This window comes from Pogona vitticeps, chromosome 1 (assembly GCF_051106095.1).
Source record: "Pogona vitticeps strain Pit_001003342236 chromosome 1, PviZW2.1, whole genome shotgun sequence".
NCBI lineage: Eukaryota > Metazoa > Chordata > Lepidosauria > Squamata > Agamidae > Pogona > Pogona vitticeps.
In genome coordinates, this window is record NC_135783.1 from 320026325 (window position 1) to 320044092 (window position 17768).

Consider the following 17768-nt stretch of genomic DNA (forward strand, 5'->3'; position numbering starts at 1 on the left):
GCAATAACAACAAACCAGGAAGCCCAATCCTTCTCTTATAGGTCTTATTTAAACAATTATGAGTAACTTAATTCGTTTTCACTTCAGTGCTTCTGATCTCAGTAGGGCTAATCAGTAACCCCTTGAACTAAATCCAACACTGCAAGAGTGGTTGCAACCTAGCTTTCCCCCTTGCACTCTGAAAATTGGTCCCAGAAAGTTTAACAACCCTTCAGAGTTAGCCTCGAGAGGGGGAGGCACAAGGAGTTTGTGCTATAGTTTTAGAAGCACTACTCTATTGCTGTTATTATATTTTCATATTTAAATTTGTTCTTTCCAATTCTTTCCTCTATAGCAATGTTGCATTTTTGGCTTCTTCTTTTTTTGCCATAAAGTTCAACATGTTTAAATGTATTGTCTCATTGCTGTATTTTTCTTTTTTCCTTGTTTTACATTTCAGCAGTGAATAAATTACAGAGAAATTGTGTAAAATGAATGTTTAACAGTAAAATCTTAAAGGTAGCTCAGAACTGAAGCCTCTGAATTTTACTGAGACATACTCCCTGGTTGCAATCCTAAAGACATGAATAGAATAATCTTAGGTGGTGAGTTTTCCAGTGTGGTGTAGTGGGTACAGTGATGAACTCGGACTCTGGAGAACAGAATTCGAATCCCTGCTCAGCCATAGAAACTCATTGGAAGAGTGGAACTAGTAAAGCCACTCCTTCAGTATCTTACTGACCTTGAGAGCCTTATTAGCTATCAACTTGATAGCACAGAACATATGCATGAGTGGAAAGGGCTAGTGAAATGAGTTTATCACTTCAAAAAGCCACATGGGAATGGGTTTTTTTTGGGGGGGTGGAGGGAGAGAGAGACTAACAACTTATTGTTTTTATTGGTTCCCTGCCACTGGCAGAGCTTTCCATGGGAGCACCACAGTACTAGTTATATTCTATTCTTTATCAATGTGACAGCACATCAGCATATTTTCACAGAATTGGAATTTATTTAATTTATTCGATTTATACCCCACCCCCCTAGACAGTGTCTACTCGCCCACCCTTTGTTTCTGTGTCATTGTTCTGGGTGTGCCTACCGAATGGTAGGGGACTGTCCCGGCATATGTAGTTGTGTCTGTCTAGTACTGCAAAAACAACATGCCATGCAACATTTTAACAGATTTATTAAGACATTTACCTTTATAGAGCAGAGCCTGATTCATCAGAATGATGAATTCTTATTCTAACTTGATAGGATGTTATTTTCTTGTGTATGGGTTTAGATGGGGGAAATAAGTAGTCATACAGAAACAAAATGCAAGACATAAATGATACCCACTGTTTTTAAAACTTAAATGTATGTAAATAATTACACTTGCTGCACAGAAAACACTGATGACCCAAGCATTCTGTCATTCACAAACACCTGTAGACACGGAAACACATGATCTCTATTTAGATAATGGTTGATAGGACTGCTTTTTCCATAGGTTTTCACACTTGGAGCCTCCATTTTCAAGGGTGGGTGTGTTTTTTTGGTTAATGCCCTTTATGGTGAGTCACAGAGTATCTTGGGACAGTTGCCATGTTTTTGAATATTTCTCTTTTGTGCTGTCAGATTTGTCTTTTGTGTAAAGATTGCAAGCATATGACATCTACCTTGCAGGAGTGCTGTTTCTAGAGCTCTGCCTTGCTTGATCTACCCTCATTTGAGGGCCACCAAAATAATAGGTTACAACTGCATTCTAGCTACACTGTGATGTCAGTGGCACAGCCAAGGTGCTTAGGACAGTTTTTGTCTGTTGGCTGGGTCCTTGTGGAGGCCCAGCATGTTCCTTTATTTGTGATCATCATTTAGGCAGCTTGAGTCTTGTTTAACACTGAGTTCCTCTTATTTGCCTCCAAGTTTTTTCATGAAAATCATGTGGTGAAATCCTGTACACATTCGCTTAGAATTCACTCCCACTGGCTAAAATTCTGCTGGAAAAAACTATGTGCAAAGCAGTAATCAAACAAGCAGTTCTCCTTTTGCTGGTGTTGCAATGTGTGCATCTGGCTGTGTCATGGTTACCCCAGCAAAGAGGGGAAACATTTGCATAATTACAGTTGTGTGTACAGCTTCCCCCCCCCCTACATCATTCTGGGCCACTGTGTTTAATGGTGTTCCCTCCCCCAAATACTTGGGGGTTGAGGCTGCAGTCTTAAAAACCTATGGGAACAGATGGCAACATTCTTGCAACTTAGCGTTATAACTGGGAATGGTTGAAGGCAGCAGGAAAAGAGGAAGACCAAATACAAGATGGATTGACTCCCAAAAGGAAGCCACAGGACTGAGCTGGGCTACTGAGGACAGGACATTTTGAACATCACTGTTTCCTGGAGTTGCCGTAAGTTGGGGGAGACTTGATGGCACATAACAGCATTACAACACAATGTTACCATAAATGCATGATTTGAAGTGCTCTGTTGGCTTTTTAATTTGTTTTTAATGGCCAACCATTAAAACCCCCAATTCGAACCAATAAAAAAACTTTAGTGGCGCTTCAAGTAATGTCTTTAACATTGCCTAGTTGGGTCCTAGATTCACTTTCACTGAGTAAGCAGAGCTATGCAGTCACAGAGCATGTTGAGGAAGTGGCACCATTCCATGCTAAAATATACCATATTTTTCTGTGTATAAGATGCCCCCATGTATAAGATTCCCCCCTCTCTAACCCAAAATTAAGAAATCTAAGCAGGGCTTAGCAAGTGGAGGGGGAAAAGGAATCAAAGAAATCCCACTGCTGCATGATCGCTTTGATCCCTTTCCTCCTCCTGCAGTTGCAGGATTGCTTTGATCCCTTTCCCCCTCCTTTTGCTACGCCCCATGGGGCTTAGCACAAAGGGTGAAAACAGGGATCAAAGCAATCCTGCAGCACTTTGATCCCTGCTATCCCCTCTGCCTGCTACGCCTCTGGGGCTTAGCAAGTGGAGGAGGAAAGCAGGGATCAAAGCGCTGCAGGATCGCTTTGATCCCTTTACCCCTCCACTTGTTTTTGTTCTCTCCTCAGCTTCTGTGTATAAGATGACCCTCAATTTTTAGTCTAAAGATTTTAGACAAAAGTATCATCTTATATATGGAAAAATACGGTAGTTCAAATAATTTATATATTAGTCCCCTATACTAGTCAACGGCTAGTACTTGGATGAAGTAAAATCTAGCCCATCTTGTGTTTTAATGTAGGCGAACAGCTTAACAATAGATAAATGGTGTACAAATCAACAGGCATAATTTTTTTAAAAAATATGTAGTATTGTATGTAATATTTGTATTGCACATTAATTCATCTGGACTAAATACTGGTTCTCATTAATGTTAGAATTCTCCACTTCACCTATAGGCATGCACGGGGGTGGAGGGTGGGAGATGATCAATCTAAGCCTTTACCATTCTGTTCCTTCACCATCTGACAGTAAGTACAATCTCATTTATAAAATACAACTTAGTACTGAATACATCATAAGTTACAAAGAGCACCAAAATGAGAATGGGCATACTGAACTTTTGATTACATTGTGAAGGGCTGGTGAGAATGCAAACACCTTAGAATGCAGAGAGTATCAACCAACAAAAAGTTAAGCTACCTAAGCTACCTATAGACATCTCCTTCCAAAGGACTTCTCCAAGTCATTTATATACAGCAGAGGAAGATGCTTCTGGAAACGGGGCACTTTTTCTTCTTCCTCTTTAGTTTGGGCAGTTGTGCACTAAGCTTTAATGTTAGATATGTATGTACCGTATTTTTGAAAAATGTATAAACAGACCTTTATCCCAAAACAGATTCTAGGGCAGTATACATTAAAAAAACAGTAACACCCAATAGTACAAAATTAATAACAAAAGTAAACATCAATACAATATGAAAGGCATCAAGAAGATTATTCAATGGATTAAAAACAGTGTAACCAGTTTTAAACAGCTGGGCAAACAGAAGTGTGTTCATTTGGCGTTGAAAACAATAGGATGCTGGTATCTGTTAGGTCACTTTTTGGGGGCTCTCTCCTTTGTGGATCCATAATACATCTCTTCTGATGGAATTCATCTTTTGGTCTTAGTTCATCAGCATACGGGACAAAATGCCATTGGAACCCAAGTTCTTTCAAGCTTTAGCACCAATAGCTTCAACTGGGCTTGGCAGCAAACTGGCAACCAGTGTGACGACTTCTGAATCAGCATAGCACAGCTCTACCAAGCAGCTGAATTCTGTGATAACTGAGCTACTCTAATTCTGTGTGGTGCTCTGGCAAAGAGAGGTAGCTGTATTATCATCTGTAGAACTACAACGGCAGTAGTTGTCATGACAGTGAATAAGACCAGGGCTGACCTAGCTTTTTTTCTCTAGAAGCAGGAAAAATCCAGTACTTCTGTTGATCTTTTCTAGCCTTTTCTTTACATGGACCCTGCTGTCACTCTAAACTATGTACTAAAATGCAACAATAAAAATAATTTTTAAAGCTAGTTTTGTATGGCAACTTCTTTCCCAACTTGGGACTGTGCCAGCTCTCATATACAGAGTAGTGCTGTAGAAGAGTCTCCTATTTATTCTCAGAGTTGGCTTGCCAAAGGGGGATTGAAAGAAGTCTCTTACCAGGTTAAGAAAAGGAACATAAACAAAAAATGAGGTTGGTTTGGGGGTCAATAGAGTGTGGATGCGTTACTTTTTTAAGATTAGAATTTACAGCTCACTTTTGCCACTGTGACTAGAGTCTCGAATTCTGAGAGTTGTGGTCCCAAAAAAATAATAATAATCAAAAACAAACCCCAAAACAAAACCCACCCCTGAAAACGAGCTGTCTAAAACAGCAGTCTGTTCTTTTAAATGTAAGTGTACTAACACTGTTTCGCCGGAAGGTGGAATGAAGAACTCAGTCATTGTTGCTAATGCAAAGACTAGGAGTGAGAAGACGGGGAGAGTGGAACCAACATCTCTCCCTCTCTCTAGTGGATAAAAAGAAGCTACACTTCTGCATGATTCTCATTTCTCTCATTTTTTAAAAACCACGCATAGAGACAAATACACTGGCTGCTCAGTATGTCACAAAAATAGATACCTGGCCCTCCCTTCCCACAACCATCCTCACTGGGTCTTAGGAAGCACACATTTCCTCTCTACTAGGCATCCTGCATGGGATGGGATGAGGAGAGAGAGCAAGAAATCTGCTCGCTTTACTTGGCACACCTCGTGCGTCCTGCACTCCTCCTGGAGAGCTACAGATGCTTTCAGACCATGCACTCTCTCAAGGAATACTCACACCCAACTTGGAACCATGCTTCTGTCACTGGATCCAGATTTAGTGTTGTCTGTTCAGAACAAAACCAGTTTGGTGCAAAAAGATGACAGATGTCCAAGTATGCTCTGACCACTTGTAAGGTACAAGGTGAGGAGAAGAGGTCAAGGAGGCAATGTGGTGGTAGATGCTAGAAGATGGTTGGTCGGCAGGCCTAATGTAGACAGGATCTGTGACTTCAGTTCCGTTTCTTGTGCTGTGATGTTGCTTCTACTTCCAGATACTGCAATCCAATCAGCATACCCAAGATGGAGAAGCCTGAGACAAGTAAAATAGGAGGAGAGAATACTTCTCGTGATACAAGCATATTTCCCACCCCTCTTCTATATCTGTAAGAGACATTAGTTACATTTGGGTTTGGAAAACCCAACTTCAGCTCTCTCTTCAGTTATGAACTTCAATAGCTTTGGGCAAGTAACATATTTTGCCCAATGATTCTCAATCTTTCACCCTCTAGATGTTGTCAGATGTTCAACGTCCAGTGTCCTTAATCACTGGTTATGCTGGTTGGAGCTTAAACAAATGGATCAAAGGTTGAGACATGCTGCCTTGGACTGGCTGACCTCACAGGGCTGTTGTGAGGCTGCTGTGAAACATCTGCAGGAAAAGTGGGCGACCACTGTGAAAACCTAGGGCAAGGCACAAAGAGACAGCTGAACTCTACTTACTTGCAACCATAAGGGGGGCCAGGACACCAATTGTGGCTGCTGCGGTGCCATAAATGAAGACTTCAGAGAGGAAGTGGCCCAAGGCAATGAAGAAGGTCAAAAGGGTGATGTTATAGAGACTGCCAAAGAGCACAGAGAAAAAAAATATTGCAGAGAGGTGGTTCAAAGAAATTAAGAGTGAATAAAGCAGAAAATAAACCAGAAGCATGGTAAAGTTTAGATTTTGCATAACACAGTAAAGCTTAAACCAGAGCTGGAAAATGTTCCTTTTTTAAAAGTACCATCCTCAGTATCCCCTCCGCTAGCAAAGGTGGGGGGGGGGATTCTGGGAGCTATTGTCCAAAAACAAGCTCTGTGCTAAATTCTACACTGGCTTCTGTGTCCCTTGGAAACCCTGGAGATCCTCTTTTGCTCTTCAGTGCTCCTACCACCCACAAGCCATACAAGGAGTGTGCCCATCCATGAGTTTACTGACTAGTCCGAGCTGGTCCTACCTTTCCCAGGATCACTTCAGCCAAAGTAGAATAGATGAAAAAATCAACTGGAATGTTTTGTTAAAGATTTTTTTTCCAACATGCCTTTAGATGGTGCCTGAAAGGATACTCAAATTTCAATTTCATTTTAAAATGAACCCCAAGAAGCCAGCGATATTTGGTGACTGCCACCTGTGGATCCATCAATCCCACCGCATGGCCAAATCTGCTGCTGTCTTTTGTTTCCTGTGAGAACAAGGGGAGCGGGTGCCTTGTTTTTAATTGAACCACGTTTCTAGGAGGCCTCCAAGAGTGTGGTCCAGACACATGCGCCTCAGGCACTTTACCTAAAAGAACCCATGAATAGGGAATGCCATGCAGGGAGAGGAGAACATAGGCCTGTTGAAGCCAAACATCATAACCTAAAGCCCAATACATCATCTATTTAATTTATTATGAGCTCAAAACAGAGCTGACATCTGATCTGGCAGACAATATGGTCTGGCTTTCGGCCTCCAGGCTATGTATCCTATGTGTCACATGGGAAAACCACTATGCTCACCTAGATGGTCATGTACTCATTTATGTTTTCTACCCGATTTCTGCTTACCCCTTGGAGTTATTGAAATCCACTAGTTTAACTTCAGCCATGTAAGTCTGATGACATCAGCATCAGTGGCAATTTTTCAGAAACTGAATGCTTCCAGTCCCCCCTCCATGAACATCTCAAGGTTCTCTTTGTGGGGAAGCCATTGGGGAATGGGGCAGAGCGGAATCTTTAATTTCCAAAAATCACAAATTCTTTATTTACAGAAATTAATGGACACATTTATTTTTACATAGGAAAGTTCTTACAAAACAGGAATCTTAAAGTACAGAAATTAAAAGAAGGCTTGAAATCTTTTTTTAAAAATCAATCCAGCTGAGACTGAGGTATGTTCCCCCCACTGCAATTTTTGGTTTATATATACACACACATATCCGACATATGTATGTATTCTATGCCAGTATTTTTGCACACTGCTTTTCTATGCATCATGCCTAATTCAGTTTACTAGCAGTGGCTTGTATCCTATACCCCTCCTATGAACAGAATAGCTCCTTCAGTCTGTGGATGGGTTTTTGATCACGTGGTGATTCCAACCAAGTGGAGACCAGAAGCAGTCTTCCTTAATTTCTCCCTCCCTCCTGCAGCCCCCTGTGCTGAGTGGTCATGCACCCCCCATTACAGAGAAGAGTCCTTTACTGAGAAAACTGCCAAAGCCTGTTCTTACTTTCAATGTGTTCTCCGTCTGAAGGGCTGATTTAAAGAACTGTACGAAGGGAAACCAGGGGCTATGAAATTGCTCATCCACAATGATGACATGGACAGCAGAGGCACATGTGGTCACCTGGTCATAATCTTTCCCATTAGGATAAGATGCACCACATTTCCATTTAAATTAAAAAGATAATGCTCAATTTCCTATGTACAAAAACCACTTAGCATATGCAGTTTTATGGAAACCAGTGTCCTTTTTTTTCAGTAACATATAAGTGGCCATCTGAATCAACTTCCATTCTATTATGAAGGATCCTCCAATTTTCACAGTAAATTTTAGTGAAGTGGAAGTAGGTAGAGGGAAAACCTGCAATTCCCACCCCCCCAGTCTTCCACAGATGCTCTTTGGACCCAGGCCACTTATAAGCTGTGATGACACATCAGACTCAAACCACTCTCAGAAATCTCTCTGGGCTCCCAAAAACATCTAATCTTTCTTGTTAGGACAAGAACAGTTTATCCCTGATGAAAAGGAGGCAAAGGAAAGGTTTCAAAAACAAGTCTTTTAAAACAAAAATCTGGCTGTTACATAAATCACCTACTTGGAATCTTTGGGACAGTCTCTAAACAACTTCTAAATAACTCTGCAGTATTTGATAAGACTTATTGATGAGTAAGTATGTCAGGGCCAACAGCTTAAAGATGAAATCCTATCCACACTCTTCTGAGAGGAAACCTAACTGAATGCACTGGTACATGGACTGTACCAAAACATTTATTTATGTATTTACAGTATTTTTAGCCGTACCATTACTAGTGGCTTCTGGGTGGCGTACAACAATATTAAAACTTAAAAACATTAAAAACATTAAAAAGACAATATAAAATATCCTATATTAAAACAATTCTTAAAACATTAATATTAATAAGTCCTGCTGCTCATGTGGCCAGCTAGAGAATACTGTTTAATTGAAATGCTAGCTAAACAGAAAGGTCTTTGCCTGGCACCGAAAAGCCAAAAGCGTTGGAGCCAGGCGTATCTCTCTAGGGAGGGCATTCCAAAGTTGGGGGGCAACAGACAAGAAGGCCCTATTTCAATATGCCATCCCCCTCACCTCTTTCAGGGATGGCACCTTCAGAAGGGCCTCCTGGCCTGATCTTAGAAGATGGGCAGGCTCATATGGAAAACAAAACATGCACAGGATTGCTCTGTGAAATGTACAGTGGTGCCTCGCTTAACGAGCGCCCCGTTTAACGATGAAACCGCTTAGCGACGAAGAATTTGTGATGGAAAAAGCGACTGCATTGCAATGTTTTAAATAGGAAAAAATCGCTTTGCGATGATTGGTAAGCTGTTTTGCTTACTGATTATCATATAGTGATCTTTTTCCTACAGCTGATCGGTGGTTCCAAAATGGCAGCCGGAAAAAACATGGTCGCCCGCTGTGTTTTGGGACAGATTCCTCGCATACCAGGCAGCGAAAATGGTCGCCGTATGGAGGATTTTCGCTTAAAGGTAAGTTTTTTGCCCATAGGAATGCATTGAAGGGGTTTCAATGCATTCCTATGGGCTTTTAAAAATCGCTTAGCGATGTTTTTGGTTAGCGGCGATTTTTGCTGCACCGATTAACATCGCTAAGCGAGGCACCACTGTACTGTTCACTATCAACATCCCGTTTATTTTTAGAGCACTGTAAGACACCAAATTGTGTAAGGACAACAATATATGATGTTGTTTTTAATCACGAACTCTTACCTGCAGGCTTACAATCTGAAAATAAAATTATAAGCTTTGACAGATATAAAGTATAGATTAGGACTCTTAATTTCTCATGTACAAAACCAGATTATTCTGTCTGCTAAGTCTCCGTCAATAGCACAGCTCACCTTTGAAGACTGGCAGCATAAACAGCTGCTTCTCAGCATGCAGTTCCTTGCCACTTTAAGCAATTGAGTTCAGGCTGCCAACTTTGGTGATACAAAAAAATAAGCTACTGTGGTTTTTCACACACGTAAATTCTGATGCCCTGCTGAGCCAAAAGAACTGAAGGAGGATGAGCGGGGTGGTGTGTGTGAAATAGTATGCTTAAGTGAGCTTCCATTAGAGCTGCCTGTCCAAAGACGGAGACAGCACAGTGAAATTAAGCAGAAGGACTTCTAATAAGGAAATGGAAATACAGTAGCTAAATTTTAAATAGGTCATTGGCAGCACCAGCAACTAGATCAAAACAATAAACTTAATTTGTCCTTTCACTTGTCTTTCTTTCTCCACAAATGTTTTAAATGTATCATTTCATGAATGATGATTTTACAGATAGAAAACGGGGGGGGGGGGGGGAATGTGGTGGTTTTGCCCTGTATCCCACTTGTTTTCAAATCTAAATTCTAACTTGGGGAAAAAAAAACCTAGATGGTAAAACTAAAAGCCAGCTGTAAATTGCATATATATCATTAATCTGCTTTATTTTCATGACTGAAAAATTGTGAAATTTTGAATGTTTTGTATAATTGGGAAAGTGTTATTCACAAGTGGGTTGGTGGAGGTCAAGACAAGCTAGAAAGAATGGTCTGAAGAGCACAGGGGAGCAACAAGAATGGAAACCCTGAAAACTCTCCAGGGCCATATTGGGTAGGGGTGATGAGAGTGGGGGCCCAAAAGATCCAAAGTTGCCAGACAGCTGGGAAAGGCTGCACACAGTTTCACCTCCTTTCTTTGTCAGGGTGGATTTAAATTAAAATTAAATTTATTTAAAACAGGAACCTACATTTTCTAAAAAAGGAATTTTTGTTATGATTTTTTTTAAAAAAAATATTAATTGCGATTTAAATTAATTTGAATTTTAACAATCATTGGTTTTTATCCACCCTACTTCTTGTTCTTTCTTTTTTTTTGCAAGCAAAATGCTCTAAGGAAATAGCCTCTGTTCCCCAACTGCTCAAGCTACTGAGAAAGTTTAGAAAACAGAGATCCCTTGCAGCATTCCTACGGGTGAATAGAGAAGGTGCAAAGGACTGGAAGGCAGGTGAGAATTCCTTTTACATACGTTTTGTTGCGGATATCAATGGCACAGTAGCAACGAATGACTGAAGACAGCAAGGTCCAGATGCCAAAGGTCCGAGCCTGGAGACCATTTACTATACAGAAAAAGCAAATAAAGAATTAATGCTCCTTTTTCCCTGACATGCTCCAGGGGATTGAAAACAAAACAGCCAACATTATAATGGCATAGTACAAAATGCTGGTAAGGCCACATCTGGAGTATTGCATACAGTTCTGGTCACCGTACCTAAAAAAAGACATCATGGAACTAGAAAAGGTGCAGAAGAGAGCAACTAAAATGATGACCAGGCTGGGGCATGACTGGGCTGGGGCACTTCCCTTGTGAGGAAAGACACCGGTTGGGTCTCTTTAGCTTGGAGAAAAGGCACCTGGCTCTCACATGACTGAGATGTATAAAATTATGCAGGGGATAGATAAAGTGGATTGAGGGAAGCTCTTTTCCCTCTCACGCAATGCCAGAACCAGGGCACATCCACTCAGATTGAGTGTTGGGAGAGTGAGAACAGACGAAAGAAAAGATTTCTTGACCCAGCGTGTTGTTAGTCTGTGGAACTCCTTGCCACAGGATGTGGGGATGGCATCGGGCCTAGATGCCTTTAAAAGGGGATTGGACACATTTCTGGAGGTTACAAGCCATGATGGGGATATATAATCTCCAGGCTTAAAAGGAAAATACCTCAACATGCCAGATGCAAGGCAGGGGTATCAGGAGACAGGAATCTAGTAGTCTTTTGTGCTCCCAGAGGCATCTGGTGGGGCCACTGTGAGATACAGGGAGCTGGACTAGATGGGCCCTTGGCCTGATCCAGCAGGGCTCTTCTTATCTTCTTATGCAGGTAGAGTTTAGCAGTAGGCATGGATGGGAAACATCCTACAAGGTGGGGCTGAATAGTATCCGAGTGGTAGTGTTACTGGTAGTACTCAAAGGGGTGATGCTACTACAGGTATTACATCTTAAATGTGCTAAGCTAAAGGTAGCTGATCCTGGTCCTGCTAATACAGTACATAGCTTATTGGAGCAGCACATAAAACATAAAGTCAATTAATAATTAAAACACATTGACCAGCTGAAACAATAGCAGGCCCACACATAAGCAACACCATCATTCAATAAATAAATTTTAGTAACAGAGTCAGACAGTTATTTTAAGAGGACTGCTTTCACTTGCTGCTTCAAGACAGATACATTTATACAAATTTGCATGCGTCCTACTTTTCCCCCAATTCAGAAATATAAGGCAGTTTGCAAAATGGCAGCAGGTGGAGAACAACAGATTTGTAAATGAAACAATAAAAATTCTATAAACATAGTACTATTAAAAGGTCAGTGAACTTAAAATCATTTAAAAAGCAAAAATAGCAAAAACACACACACACACACAAACAAGTTTTAAAGAAGGAAAACAAAGGATCCTCTTTTAAAAATTACCTCTGGGGACTGATCCGTGACCAAAGCTTGACGGAAGAGAAAGGCCTTTGAGGCAGGTAAAAAGACAACAGGGAGAGGGCCAACCTAACTCTCATGTAGAAAAGAATTCCTCAGAATTCACAGAATTCTCTCTAACCCTCACTAGACATGCCTGTGAAAGTGATGGGACTGACAGCAGGATCTCCTCGAGAGCTTTTTAAACCAGGACAGATGGGGAGATGTGATTTTTTCAAAAAAACAAAGATGGCGGAGGGAATTCCAGAACAAGGGTGCCAACACAAGGAAAGCCCCTGTATGCATTGCTATGAGTGTGACTCTGAGGCAGAGACACACTCAATGGAGCAATGAAGGCTTAATCGAGAGACAGATAAGATTATAAAAAGCGTTATGTTGTAACAAAACAAAGGTCTGCTTAGTTCAGCATTCTTTTCACATAATACAGAAATCCCATAAGCAAGGTGTATAACAGCATCCTCCCACTCATGTTCTTCCACAACTAGAAGCATGCTGCCTCCATTATTGGGGCAGGGGTAAACTATTTCCAGTCACCATGTATATGAGTGATTGCTGGACAGTAAGGAAAGCTGACAGGAAAAAAAAAGATTCATATGAAATATGTTAGTGGTGCGGAGCTTTGTGGATACCCTGGACTGCCAGAAAGAAAACGAGCAGGTTCTAGATTAAAACAAGCCTTAACTATTTCTCGAGGCAAAAATGTTGACACTGAGCCTTCCTAGTTTGGGCACATCACGAGAAGGCAAGATTCTCTGGAAAAGACAATAATGCTGGGAAAGGTGGAAGGCAGTGGGAAAAGAGGAAATATAAGATGGACTGACTTCTTAAAGGAAACCACAGGCTTGAGTCTACGAGAGCAGAGCAGGGCTCTTGAGGAGAGAACATTTTGGAGGTTGCTCATTCATGAAGTCACTATAAGTTCCAGGCATTGTATATAGTCTCAAACACTGTACATTTCCCCCACAAATGAGGGGCTACAACTGTTTGATCTTTTCAGTCACTCTTTTCCTGCATCTTCTGCAGTTCTACAATAGATCCTAGAAAGGGTGTCAGGTCCTTTGTTTCAGCCAGGAAACTGTCTTGGCCACTGGCTAAACACTGATGCACTGTTATTCTCTGCAATGGGAATTTTCACTGGGATGAGGTCAGCTGAGCCTCCCGCAGTGTCTTTTCAAATAAGCCACAAAGTCTGGAAATACCCTGAGACTACGTTTTTAACATGGCAGGAATTGCTCAGATCCTCTCTCTTTAACACAATTAGATCCACACTTTTTGATAAGAAATTGCTTACAGGGGAAATGCATAACCGACTGCCTGTTTCTGGGATGCATGGAAAAGGTGCAGAAAGGAACAGCGTTCAGTGCTGCGGACGATGCTCCAAGAGTGCTCTGATTTAAATGCTGGATGACGTTATCTTCTGTCTTAGGTGCTCGGGGCCATTACAAGTTCACAACAGGAAGATCTGCTGTAGCCTAGTTTTTCGGGGAAAACAAAGATAGGGATAGCCTAGCAAGGCTCTGTCTTAAGGGGACAGAAGCACAATAAGGGGAAGGGCTTTCCCTCAATAGCCGAACGCATGCTCTGCATGTAAAAAGCTCACAGGCTCAGTCTCTAGGACCTTCCGTTAGGGTGGTGGCGCAAAGCTCACCAGGCTTCCTCATTCACACCTGTCCCCTAGACTCATTAGAGGCATATGTGCAAAAAGCAAATCGGACTAGTAAAAACTACATTAAAAAAAGAAAAAAAACCACACAGGGCTTTTTGCACTATACTCTTCATTCAAATGGTGAACTGTTGACCCTAATTTGGGGGAACTAACTCATGTGTGGTCCTTCCAAAAAGGTCTATACACACAGATTTATTACAAACTGCTGCATTATAAAACACTCGTATTCATGCATTATATTAAGGGAGAGCTTTGGTTGGTATGTCCATCCTACTAGCACTGAGGAAGTGCACAGATGTAACTGAAGAATAGATGCAGATCCAGTGAGACTGATTGCTTGTTGCATAAAGAGGGGAGATGATGAAGGTCATGGCAATTTATTTCTAACAATCATGATATCCATCCTACCATTGGTCAGTTATGGATGCCTTCAATCTGCCACTAGATTGAGTCTTCTTAAAAATCATTTGCTAAACTCTGAATTCTGCGTTAGGAAAAAAAATAGTGCTAGGAACTGAATGCCTACTCAATCGAAAAAGGCAGAGTAAAAGAAAATGGACAGGAAAGGCTGAGGAGTGAATGAAGGCCTATCTTCATTTATCTATCTTAGCCATCTCAGAGAGCTGGACTTCAGAGAAGAAGGTTTACACTGACAGAGGATTGCTAGAACTGGCTGGTTAGCTCAGTGGTTTAGATATATGGTTGCAGAGCCAGAGGCTGGGAGTTCAATTCTCCACTGTGCTCCTTGGGAAATAAGCCAGCTTTTGTAGCCATGGGCAAGCAGCACAGTCCCAGGACTCCCCCACGAAAGAGAGATGACAAACCAATTCTGTGTATTCTCTACCTCAAAAATCCTGCAAAGGGTCACCATAAATCATAAGTGACTTGACAGCACATACATATTAGACGATTGCTAGAAGCAGAGAGGACCCTTCCATATTCCAAGAACCTCTCTCTCCAAAGTTAAAGTCTGGGGTTTAACTAATCTGAGAGGCTGTTGATTGAAGCACTGATAACCAGACAGTGAAAGTGCTTGTGACATTGTTGAGAATGAAATTATTGAGATGCAGTCAAAAAGACTGTGCAACAGTGATCAGAAATGGAGTACATTTTTTGGGACTACAACTCCCAGAATACACCAGCCAGCATGGCCATTTCTGTATCTGGTCCTGGTGATGATCAGAAGACCAAATGGCGGCTAGCAAGTTATTACAGACTCCTGGAATGGATTTTTAAAAAATATATAAAAGGAAATTGATTTAGGAGGAGAATTTTGCCACTAGAACTTCTTAAAGAAAAGAATTTATGAGTATCTATGGAGATTAAAAAAAGGAAAGGATCTGAAAAGAGAAAGGATACTGTGTCCTTAAAAGCCAATTTTGTGTTGCCCAAGGCTTCCTCACATGCCCCCAAAAAGGGTCAAACACCTCTTCTAGCTTAGAGGAGAACATCTGGACACGTGCTTTCTAAGCTTACTGGCAGTCTTAGAATATGTGTGGAATCTGTCCCTATGATAGACAGATGTCTCATCGAGAGAGAAGCTTCTCTTTCTTCCTCTGAAAGTGGAAGCGAACATATCCCTCTGGATACATGAATGGTTCAAGCAGGGAAAACAGCAAGCTGCTGGGCCATAGATGCCAGAGTGGTACAGGAATATATAATGAAGGTTTGTGAGAAGCAATACACTCCCGAGGTTCACTTGCAGGCCTTTGAAATAAGTGCACAGAGGAAGGAAATGAAACCAATAAACTGTTGTCATTCAGGATCTGGCACAAAGACTGCAAAGGATGGAGAGTTTGGGCCTTAAAGCCATGGTGGAACAAGACCAGGAGTTGATTCTGATGTATAAATGGGAGGTGCAAGACTGCTTTTTCTTGACTTTATTCAAGAGAAGATGAGATGGATTATATATTTATTTCACCTATGTACATGGCCAACTGCACTCAGCAAATGACATGTATGCATAATACAATAAACATTGGCTTCTGGCATATCAAGGAGACATGTTGCATGCATACAAGGTATTCCACCTGAATCTATATTATGTCTAGTAGCATCTGAGTTGTCACCATTGAAAGAAAATGGCTACCTTTGTGTGTCTGAAAGAGCAAATTGTAGGCAAAAAGATATTTAGCAAAATAATAATAGAAATGACAATGGTCACATCATTTGGGCCTGAATCCATTAGTAGTTCCATCAAGAGTAGACCCACTGAATCAATAGGACCATTGAACAATTAATTCATTAGGGCTACTCTTGAGAACCAAAACACAGAATCCAAACCTAAAATTTCAGCATTTCCAACATGCCAAAAATGTCAGCCTAAACATCTTACCTTGGCTTGGCTTGCCTGTGTACAGCTTCTCAGAGAGAAAACTGTGATCTCTGAAGCTTTGCACTGTGTTCCCCATCGCAATGATGGATACCATTACTAGCCAGCTCCGGAGTACATTCAGAAAACGACTCATCTTGCAGAGGCACTACACAACCTGATCAACAAAGGAACAAAGGCAGAATTTAGAGTATATGATATTGTCATGCATCTTAATTTGTTGTCACTCTTCTTTCCCTTACCTTTGCAACTTTTCCTGCTACATCACTGTATAGGCCTTTGCAAAAATCTCAACTAGGGCCATAACTTCCTTGAGAGATAATAATAATAACTGCATGCCATCATGCTGATTTCAGCTTATAGAAATACTTTCCAGGGTTTTCTCAATATAGAATAGTAACAAGTAGTTCACAATTCCCTTTTTTTTTTCAGTGCACTCTGGGACTGTGCAGCTTGTTGAAGGCCACATAGGCTGGCTCTTCTTTCAAGAGTCAGCTCCTGATCTCCGGCTCTGTAGCCTGGCACCCAACTCACTGAGCTATTCAGTCAGGGCTCAGGGATTCCTGGGATTCAGCAGTGGCACACACTTAAATTAGCTACACAAAGGATTGGAACTGAAGACTATTTAGTACAAATCTATTCTGAAAGAGTCCTATTTTATGACAACACACTGTTGGCTGAGGGGTGTGTGATTTCTACCCATACCTTTATTATGGGAAGCAAACGTCCAAGCCTGCATGCAGCTAATTTGGAAAAAGGCTTCAGCCAACGTCCGACAGCAACTTCCAAGTAAATATACATGCAGCTGCCTACACCCGACAACCCTGATCAACCAGTTTGTGTTCTCCTCCCCTTCTTTCCACCTACAAACCGGAAGACCAGCTAACCACAAAACAGGAGAATACTGGGCAAACAGATGGCATTTTCCAATGTGCAGCGACTAATTTTGCCAACTTGTAACTGCTCCTATTATAAAGGTACTCCACCTTTGATAACCCCACTCCTTCAATCTGCGATGTTTGTCGTCTTTAGAAACACTCTCTAAGCATCCCCCCATTCAGCTCTTGCAGTCCCTGTTCCTTACACACAAACCCTCTCCGTCCAAACGACGTCCCTTCGCTGCCACCTCCGCCGTGTCCAACCCCACCCATTAATGGATACCCATAGACCCTACATCACCCTACCTCGTCGCCCAACTGCAGCAAGCTTTTCACCCCACCTTCAGTCCAAGCAGCTGTAGCTCCACCTCCTCGCACTCTATGCAAGGATTGGTCTACGGTCCGGCTTCGCATGCTCCTGGTTGGCCCCTACGTTCCTCTGTAGACCTACCCTCCGAGCCAATCAAAGGCTTCGAATGCTTCCGAGGCGTCGTGATGTCACCATCGAAGGAAAGGTGGCGGGATGGGTCCCTATAGCGCCACCGTCCCTGTCTTCTTTTTATCATTATTGCAAAACAGAGAAGCTGGGGGTGACGCCATATTAGAAGGGGCGGAAGCGTGAGAACGGTGGAAGGTACTGTTCTGCGCGCGCGCCTGGGAGACGGAGCTGGGCGGG

General features: G+C 41.8%; 1 protein-coding gene across 8 annotated transcripts; it reads right to left on the reverse strand.

The window, feature by feature from the left end:
- Positions 1-1148: 1148 nt before the first annotated feature.
- ERG28 (ergosterol biosynthesis 28 homolog) lies at positions 1149-17761 on the reverse strand. 8 transcript variants are annotated; one of them, XM_020793852.3, is made up of 5 exons: positions 17399-17761; positions 16218-16371; positions 10756-10846; positions 5978-6096; positions 1149-5567 (listed from the first exon to the last, which is right to left on the reverse strand). In XM_020793852.3, the coding sequence occupies exons 2-5, from the start codon at positions 16348-16350 to the stop codon at positions 5488-5490; spliced, it is 423 nt and encodes a 140-aa protein (XP_020649511.1). In that variant the 5' UTR covers positions 16351-16371; positions 17399-17761; the 3' UTR covers positions 1149-5487. The 8 variants fall into 8 exon arrangements, with proteins under 8 accessions (XP_020649511.1, XP_020649513.1, XP_020649512.1 ...); XM_020793854.3 differs by having other exon boundaries at positions 17434-17746; XM_020793853.3 differs by having other exon boundaries at positions 17201-17426.
- Between the last annotated feature and the right edge of the window lie 7 nt (positions 17762-17768).